The sequence below is a fragment of the Adiantum capillus-veneris genome, chromosome 22 (assembly GCF_014529385.1).
Source record: "Adiantum capillus-veneris isolate H3 chromosome 22, ASM1452938v2, whole genome shotgun sequence".
Classification (NCBI taxonomy): Eukaryota; Viridiplantae; Streptophyta; class Polypodiopsida; order Polypodiales; family Pteridaceae; genus Adiantum; species Adiantum capillus-veneris.
The window spans coordinates 12,430,661-12,440,640 of NC_140952.1; the positions used below are offsets into that span (position 1 = coordinate 12,430,661).

General features: G+C 44.9%; 1 protein-coding gene across 1 annotated transcript in view; it reads right to left on the bottom strand.

Annotated features, from left to right (window-relative positions):
* The window catches only part of LOC147428917 (cell division protein FtsZ homolog 1, chloroplastic-like), a 38,881-nt gene extending 32,902 nt beyond the window's left edge, over positions 1–5,979 (bottom strand). Inside the window, exon 1 of the mRNA XM_086496183.1 lies at positions 5,565–5,979. Within this exon, the coding sequence (XP_086352309.1) occupies positions 5,565–5,894 (330 nt within the window). The 5' untranslated portion in view covers positions 5,895–5,979. The remainder of the gene's footprint in view (positions 1–5,564) is intronic.
* Between the last annotated feature and the right edge of the window lie 4,001 nt (positions 5,980–9,980).

Genomic DNA, 9,980 nt, shown 5'->3' on the forward strand with positions numbered 1-9,980 from the left:
GACACATCCAACCCTATGTGTCCGTAGACAAGCTACAGCATGACAGGGTTCAATCAGTCCAGTTAGTCTAGATTAGCAGTGATCTGGCACTTTTGTGAGTCTATTCGTAGACCGTGCATGCCCAGTCACTTAGCATAGATGCATATCCTCTGGTTGCACACAGCATGATCACCAGTATTCCCTTCAGAATCCATCAGATTCAATCATGGGATTTTTCCAGTGCATTTAGCCTATTTTTCCTATTTTTGGTTATTTTCACTTATTATTTTTAAATGACTTTCCAACAAAAGTAGGTAGGGCAATTTTGCTAAGTTAATATATAAGCAAACCCAAGTTAGCACTTTCTGGCAGAAGAAGCAGCAGGAGCTTCCCGATCAACATGCAACTTCTCAGCAGTACCCCCTCAGCACCTTGGCGTTTTTGGACTCCCAACCTCGCCACACCATCAGATCCCCTAGCGTTTTTGGACATATGCATCAGCCAACGTTTTCTCTTGCAGTTACCGCCGGCAACAGCAGATTCCCAGCGATTTCACCCATTGCATGATCGCCCCCGTCATCAGGCAGCCCTAGCGTTTTCCAATTGCAGCCATCATCAGCGTTTTGGATTTCCGGTCCAGATCAGCATTAGCATTTTTGCTAACATCAGCCATGCATCAGCGTTTTTAACTTTCAGCCCCAAACTGCAGCAGATCCACATCGATTTCAGCACTAGACACAGTAGCAAAGTAACCCCTTGAAGCATTGCAGAGATCCCCCAAATTCAGCCATGAAAACGCAGCCAAAACAGTCATTTTCAGCCACCGAAACAGTCCCGAAATTCAGCGATTAGAAGACCACAGATTTCAGCCATCAAATCGTCGTCATCACCACCGTCGTCGTCATCGGCATAGTCCAAGTTGCATCAGTCTCATGCATACCATTTGTACCAGATTGTGCAATCAATAGTAGACCATTCTCGCCAACGAGAGTGGGGCCTTCGGAGGAGGCTTTTACAATGTCTCCGGTGTCGTATCTCTCTTCTCTCTCTATCTCTCAGTCTCATTCACTTGCACGCACAGTGTCCATTCACTTTGTTTGTGATCATAGCACTTTCCATTAAGAACGGAAGGCTCTCCCTTCCATAAGAACTAAAAGGAACCTTGAGCACAGTTCGGAGCACTCATCTTGAGCAAAGCGCAACAATCATTCCGCTACACCTAACATTGGTATCAGAGCTTTGGCAGTGTTTTGTATCACTCAAGGAAAGAACCACAAGAACCACAAGAATTTTTTTGCTTGTTGAGGTCGCACGAACCCAAGTTCGCTTGGGCGTGTCGATTCCTAATCGTGTTTTTTGAAGAGTGACAGGAATCCCAAGAAAGAAGGGCTTGTCCAACCTCCCCTTGTGTCTCTTTTCACTCATTGAGCGCGGACCATGCACTTAGCGGCCGGCCAATCGACGTGAGGTGGGAAAAAGCAACCTTGGTGTGAGCGCAAGGCCGCCAAGGGGTGCACCCGCGGAAAAGAGTAGAACTCCGGTGAAGAGAAGATCCTTCTCAAACCGATTTGCAAGCGAAAGAAAACCTCAAGAACCTCAAGATCCTCAAGAACCCAAGAACCCAAGAACCAAGACCCCCAAGTACCCAAGTTCCTCGTGAACTTAAGAACCCAGGATCCCAAGAACCCACGATTGCATAATGGTCATCACTCGAAGCGGAATGGATACTTCGCTTGGAGGTGATGAGCATGAGGGAGAGGCGAAGAGGAATTTTCCCCACCAGGAGGTTTTTCAGACCCTCTCCCTTTTCCATCTACGACAAAGATTGCACTAACTCCTATGGAGGAGTTGGACCAAGAAAGAGAAGCAGAAAGAAGCCCACGAAGAAGACATGGCAGCCATAGAGCGCCGGTACCAAGAAAGAATGGCAGCCATAGCGCGTGAGAGCGAGCAAGCACGTTTGGAAGCCAAAGCAAGACAAGCAGAATTTGATCGTGAGAACAAAGCAATACAAGAACAGAGCGACCGACAAAACAAAGAGTTCTGGCGACTCTATTCTCAAGTTCAGGCACAGATGCAAGAGATTGGGGAAAGGAGACTCTCTCAGTCTCTTCTTCTCCAAAGCATGACACACAGGATTTGCATGATTGTGTGAAGCATGATGATGATTTGATTGACAATGACTTGCAGATTAGCAGTGATCTGGCACTTTTGTGAGTCTATTCGTAGACCGTGAATGCCCAGTCACTTAGCATAGATGCATATCCTCTGGTTGCACACAGCATGATCACCAGTATTCCCTTCAGAATCCATCAGATTCAATCATGGGATTTTTCCAGTACATTTAGCCTATTTTTCCTATTTTTGGTTATTTTCACTTATTATTTTTAAATGACTTTCCAACAAAAGTAGGTAGGGCAATTTTGCTAAGTTAATATATAAGCAAACCCAAGTTAGCACTTTCTAGCAGAAGAGGCAGCAGGAGCTTCCTGCTCAACAGGCAACTTCTCAGGAGTACCCCCTCAGCACCTTGGCGTTTTTGGACTCCCAACCTCGCCACACCATCAGATCCCCTAGCGTTTTTGGACATATGCATCAGCCAGCGTTTTCTCTTGCAGTTACCGCCGGCAACAGCAGATTCCCAACGATTTCACCCATTGCATGATCGCCCCCATCATCAGGCAGCCCTAGCGTTTTCCAATTGCAGCCATCATCAGCGTTTTGGTTTCCGACCCAGATCAGCATTAGCGTTTTTGCTAACATCAGCCATGCATCAGCGTTTTTAACTTTCAGCCCCAAACTGCAGCAGATCCACATCGATTTCAGCACTAGACACAGTAGCAGAGTAACCCCTTGAAGCATTGCAAAGATCCCAAATTCAGCCATGAAAATGCAGCCAAAACAGTCATTTTCAGCCACCGAAACAGTCCCGAAATTCAGCGATTAGAAGACCACAGATTTCAGCCATCAAGTCGTCGTCGTCACCACCGTCGTCGTCGTCGTCGGCATAGTCCAAGTTGCATCAGTCTCATGCATACCATTTGTACCAGATTGTGCAATCAATAGTAGACCATTCTCGCCAACGAGAGTGGGGCCTTCAAAGGAGGGTTTTACAACGTCTCTAGTGTCGTATCTCTCTTCTCTCTCTATCTCTCAGTCTCATTCACTTGCACGCACAGTGTCCATTCACTTTGTTTGTGATCATAGCACTTTCCATTAAGAACGGAAGGCTATCCCTTCCATAAGAACTAAAAGGAACCTTGAGCACAGTTCAGAGCAATCATCTTGAGCAAAGCACAACAATCATTCCGCCGCACCTAACAATACCTCACTTTAAAAGGGAGGGGATATACGTGCACATCTAATCCTATGTCCATGTGGACAAGCTATCTCAAGTCTAAGGTTCAGGTCAACCGCTGCACCTTACACATGAAGATTGTACCCACCCCAGTGACCCTCTCCCAATTATCATGACCCTCTCCCAATTATCATCAATTCATTGCCAAGGTTGGTTGGTTCAGGAGACTCTCTCTCTCTTTCTCTGTCTATCTCTCTCTCGTGCTTTCTCCCCTTGATCTCTACGCTTCCGCATCGTCGACTTTGACAAGAGTCTACTTTTGTAGTTCCTAGCAGAAGGCAGGAATAGAGGCAGTCTTGCCGGCGGAAATAGGGGAGGGGGAGAGGTGCCACAGAGAGGAAGAGAGGGATTGCTTTGGCTACACTAGCAAGAGAAAGAGGGGAATCATTTGCTGCTTTCAAAAGCAAGAAGAAGGGAGCGCTGGTTAATTTTTGTGCTTTGCTCTTCTTTTTTTAAAGGGTGGCTACCCACTTATTAAGTGGACAGCCAACCTATTTAAAAATGGTATGAGCCTGCCCAAAAACTCAATAAAACTTTATAAGTTGAAAACGATGCTTACACAGCATTTCCCAAGCGTCCCTGGATGCAACCACGTGCACAAATGGACATTCCCAAGCGTCTCTAGATGCAAACATCGACTTTCTCGCAGGAAAGCATCAACTTTCCCAAAAAGCAACCCGCTTTCTCAAAAAGCATTTGTTTTTCCTCAAAGTTTCCTCTGAACCCATCTTCATCCTTGTGGACAATTCTAACACAGTTCGGAATTTCCTCCCGACTATGTAATATTCCCTTTTTGATGCCCTCGTCACCCAGCTTGTGACGCATCAAGAATACCCATCACCAAGTCCTTTCCTACGAAACTAACGGTACGATCTCCTTCAATGCGCTATGTCACCCATCCTATGACGCATCAAAGATGTCCATTCCCGAATGGTCAAATACTTCTTCCCGATGCTCCCTGTTACCCATCCAATGTGACGCATCATAAGCACCCGATGGCCTTACAGATATTCCGTTCACGGTGCTCCCGTCATTACTCTGAACAATGCACTAGAAATATCTATACTCAAATGTCTCCAGTGAGAAAAACCCTCTCCCTTATAACTCCAGTAATTCATTTAGAATTATTTTTTATGGTCTCTCAAGCGAGAAAACCCTCTCACTTGTAAATCCAATAATTCATTTAGAATTATTTTTCTTTCAGATAAAGCCAATTTAGCAACAATACGTCTACCTTAGGTAGAGTCGTGCAGAGCCACAAAACAACCCTCACTCTCTAATCTATCATTAGAGATATTGGAGCCACCACAGGACAAGAATCTAAAACTCTAGGAGAGTCCGTTATACCGAGGAGAGTGCCCCAAGCTGGTAGAGACCGTGCCCCACTGCGCCCCCTCCTCCTTGCCAAAATCAAGATCCCATTTTTCAACCAAATGCTCCGTGAAGACCATTTTTATCCCTAACTTGCACACCTCGTGCACCAACATAAGATGGAAGCCAACTGTAGAACATAAAAGAACCTTGGAGACCTACATCCCCCCTCTGCCGTCCGGGATCAACTCCATAGTGCCCTTGCTGTGAATCAATATCTCCGACTTGTCATTGAGAAAGACAGAAACCCAGTGTTATCGCATGTTAGATAGCAAATCCTTCGAAGGTGTCATGTGCCGTAAACACCACTATCAAGGATCCAATCTCGAAGGTCGAACCGCAAGAACTGTGCAAGAGAAGCCTCAGGTGGGAGCTTCCAAAGCTGGATATATTTTTTCTTGGTCATTTTCAGCCTTGTCGGGCCCAAAATTGGCTCTCTATACGCTGGCTAGACTCCTGCAGGTACTGTGTATCTTTCCTCATGCTCAAATCGTTGAAATAGTAACCAAGAAAAAGACAGATGGACCAGCTCTCCATCCAAATCCAAAGGATAATAGATGCAGTGGAAGCATAGGGACATGGAACAAACCAGGACAGTCATTTTTTGTTATTATATAGGGACATATGTTGGCAGGGAATGAGAAACCTATTAACATTTCCTACATGTCTCTGTGAAACTAACATAGGTCAGCTAAATGTTCTCTTTCATTTGGATGGGTGACCTTATTCTTCCAGCGTTCTTGAACATATCAGACTGAGAACTAAGCTTGACCGTTTGTGTTTGATGCTAAAACAATATTGTAAATGCCTGGCAAACATAAACCAAAAACGAAGCACATTGGAGGCAGAAGAGCACCTGGAGGCCACTACCGATCATTCTGTTGACGGCATTGTTACCCCCTCCACCCACGCCAATCACCTTAATCCGGGCGCCTTCATATGAAGGCAAGGAGGAAGAGGAAGCCCAAACCCTTTGCGAGACACCAGGCAACTGGTCGGCGCCCACAACTCCGTTGCTGCTCACTTGAAGTTTGAACGACTCTGAAGAGCTCTTGAGAGATAAAGAACCTATAACGCGAGAGTATGGCCGCCATGAAGCGGAGGATAAGGCGCGAATAGAAGGAGACAGGTCCCCCGAACTGTCATGCTCCCCCCCAAGAGAGTGGAGCTTTCGCTGCGCCAACATTTTGACTCGCTTTGTCTATTCCTGCTCATGCAATTATGCACAGATAATTGGTGAAGCGACCTCAGCTCGAGCTCATACTACTACACTCGTTCGGCCAAGGCACTATTGGACAACCGGCTTTTTGGGGGAATCTACAGCCATCAATGAATGGGGATAGTTCAACTTACCAATTTGGGCAAGGGGGTGGGAGTGGAAGTGGGCCTCACGACGGGGTCTTGAATGAAGACCCCGCCATGGGATCCACGGTCAAGTATTGCACGCACAAAAGCAAAGGCACGCCCAACCGTCGGATGCTTAAAAAGTAAATTCGGACATATTTTGTAAATTCGGACATCCAAGGTGTAAACTCAAACAAGCATAAGTACACGTGAACACGCATCCATTTCATCGAAATGAACATGCGCACCCGGTTAGCTCACCAACCGGCCACAGCGCCCGTCTGGTCGGGGGTGACCCACCACCAATTTTTTTTTCATCGTCCGATCCCCTCGAGATCCCCCCCATTCCTCATCCGCTCTTGATCCCATGGCCGAGTCTTCATTCAAGACCACGTGCCGTTTAGTCACGAGGGTGGGAGGGGCTTGAAGTCATAACATCCCAATCCCGAGACGAGTACCTTACCATTGTGCTAGAGCATGCGCTTTAATGATTAACACAAACTTGGACATTATAATGATTACCTTCACGTCCCCAATGAGTCTCGTCCATGCAAAGTTCACACCAACTTTACACTATGAAGGGGTGCACTGCACACAACTTGTAGAGTTCATGAGTAGTGTATCACTGTATACCTTGTTCATACATAACTTCACATCGAGTTCACATTCACAACGACGGCCAAGATTCTTGACAGTGTGTGATGCCTATTTTCAAACATAGTTCCCCTCTAAAAAGTGAGATGTTCTTTTATGACAAGAGAGTTTGGATCTCGAATCTAATGCTACTATGACTTAAACCCAAGACCTTGTCGTATGCGATGTGTCCTAGCCATTATGCTCATGTATGTTTCTTGAAGTGAATAGTACATACAATGGTATTTTTATGTTTCTTGAAGTGAATGGTACATATAATGGTATTTTTGTCTCTATGATTCGTGTCATAAATTCGTTGGATAATAATGCATCACACTCAAGTAACTACACAGGTATTGATAATGCTATTTTGTAGCCCCTCAAATGAGAAGAAGGAACTTATGAGTAAGGCATTTTCCTATCAAATTTTGAATTATAATGAATGGTGCTTCAATCTCAGGGGATTCACTAGTACCTTATGTATGGTGGCACGTGAGTGCACAATAGGGGTTTTGTTAGAACTTCTATAAGAGTATATAATAGGGGGTGCCCCGAAATTTGGGGATGTATATACCGTACTTAGGGGGGGGGGGGAGAGAGAGAAGGGGCTGTAGGTTCACCACCATGATGCCTAAAAAGTTACCTTGTCTCACTCAAAATAGGTATGTATTGAGGCTACGCATTATAAGACCTAGGGAACTGAGACATAGGATCCTCCTCCCTATTGCCCTTTATATAGGCCTAGCTCCTAGCTCTTGCCCTAAGCGGATCCCCAGTCCACACTGGTCCAATCCAGGCCCTTGGCCTAGGTCCCTAACCCCCTAGGTTGGGCCTTGCCCCGTAGGACCCTTGTCCTAACATTACTCCCCCCTTAAGGAAGAGTTTTCGTCCTCGAAAACACAAATATATATCTTCTTAAGGATACTGATGTTTTCTTTATTGACGTCCCATACGTGAGCCAGTTGTCTGTATGACCGATAATTGGTGCAGTGAGGAGGTTCAATGCATCCAAGAGCAACATCTTGATTTTGAACATTGTTGTCCTTTTGCAACCACTTGGGTCTAAATGGTAACTCCATTTATAACTTACTTGAGTACTGTAAAGGAGTAACCACAACTAAGAGTTGTCCAAAGGCATAACCAGTTTTCAGATCTTCTGAAGGTACTGGAATAATGCAAGGAAACCTTGGCGTAACTTTCCATGCAGTTGTGAGCCAGATTTCCTACTCGCGTGAGTATCTTGAAAAGTTCATAGATAGGGAGTGTCCTCTTGTTAGAATTCTGAATAGTTTGGAACACAAAGAACTACATGTTCATCCCTAATGAAGGTTACTTGCCAACATACTTTGTCAGCACACCTGGTAAGTCCTTGACGTATGAAACTATTGAAACAATCTCCAACCCTACCACAACAGGTGTTCAAATTTGAAAACCGTATTTAAACAAATTTTAGAATAGGGAGAAAATCATCTATTCAGAAATGCGTTGTGCTAACATATGCTCTTAGCAGATCCTTTAGCAAAAGAAATATTTATAAGTTGCCCATCCAACACGAGATGAATAGCAGCAGTAAGAGTGAGGTGTTGTTCCCCAACCACTTACAGACAGTCTTCCTCGACTGTCAATAAACTAGGACTCGATCATTGAGTATCCAGCCATATATTTTATATAGAGTGAAGACAACCAACTAGGTTGAAAGCGGGTGGACTGGAGTAAGCTCCTAGAGTTTAGACCATCCACCCATAGACACCCATCCTGAGCCAGTGCCTTGTATGGCAGGGTGTAAACTCATAATAAATCTGCAGGAGAGATTTCACATGCAGTTGAAAAAGGTGCAGAGAGAATAAATTCCATGAATTGACATGCCGCTCCAAATAAATCAGTGTTAAACACTAGGGCCCATAACACCTAGTATGCATGCATTTAACACAAATTTATCCAAACCGCAATTCCATGACGAGAATTTTCCCGGTACGTAAGTGAAAGCCTTTCAACAAGAGTTTGACCATAATAGAATGTGAAAGATCAGTCACACCTAGGTACCAACCATGAGAGATTCTCAGTAACTTAGCATACTTGGCTATATGTAGAAACGACCCTCCGTTAAGGTGGTTTCGCAGCACTTGTCATCGCATCGAGTCTGTACTGAGTACCCGACAATTTTTGGCCACTAAAATTGTTCCTGATACGGTGTGCTCCAAATGGTCTAATAAACGGATGCGACCAGCACGTAGGGACTTCGTCGCGACACATCATTAAGAATTAGGCGCCAGTGTCAGTCCCAGAGACTCATATTCACCACATGTGGAATATGTCTGAAATAAGGATGGCCGAAAAAGTGACATCCATCAAGTACAAGATGTACGTGTGTGTGGAGGAACTGCAAAACACTCCGCGACAAGAGTGAGAGGGACCCTCATTATCTTGCTCCACACTCGCTAAACCGAACTCCTTGAGTTCCTAGACCATGTTGTATCCCATGCTCAAGCCCTTGGATTAGAATCTACATAGTCAAACCCCGTGGTAAGACTCTTTGTAGAAACTGCTCAACTAGCAGATAACGATAACCAACATAGTCAATCGTGTACAAAATGATTGGAATCAACTTGAAAAGTGTGTCTGTCCGCTACCGCGTGTGGTAGATTGCGGAATTCTTTCCTTGAAAGTATAACTGGGAGAGATCAACTGTGATCCTCAATGCCTATGGGGTCATGTAACAATCACCCACCGGGTCTTACCCCAAAAAAGTATGTCCATAGACACGCCGTAGTGCTGTAGAGAGAGAAGGAAATCCACACAAGTGAACGGCCGAGCTCTTATGGACAGCCATGCTGTCGCAACGGATTGCTGCATCGATACTTCCTTGTAGAGCTCAGTTGCTGTGAGTTGAAGAGTATAAAAAACTCAATGTGAGTGTCACACTGAAAACATGTAGTGGAAAAAATGACACCCTAGACATCCGTAATGACAAGACTCTTGCTTGTGTAGTAATGTTGATGTGTACTTCCCTGGGTAGATCTGGTTGATCTTGAAAAGAGTTATCCAAAGAATGCCAATAGTTAGGTCTTACCCTTGTCCTAACAATGGCTCTTAGCTAGTGTTAGCGTGTATGGCGCGTAGCCCTTATGGCAATTAGTGTTGCATCAACGAAACGATGAAAACTAATGTAGAGGGCGTCTTGCCCAATTTCTAACTGAGAGTTAGAGTACCTTGGCTCATGCTGACTCCGAAACATGTATCAAAGACTGCATAGAAAATTTTGATTATTCATGGAGAGAAATAAGAGAGAGAGAGA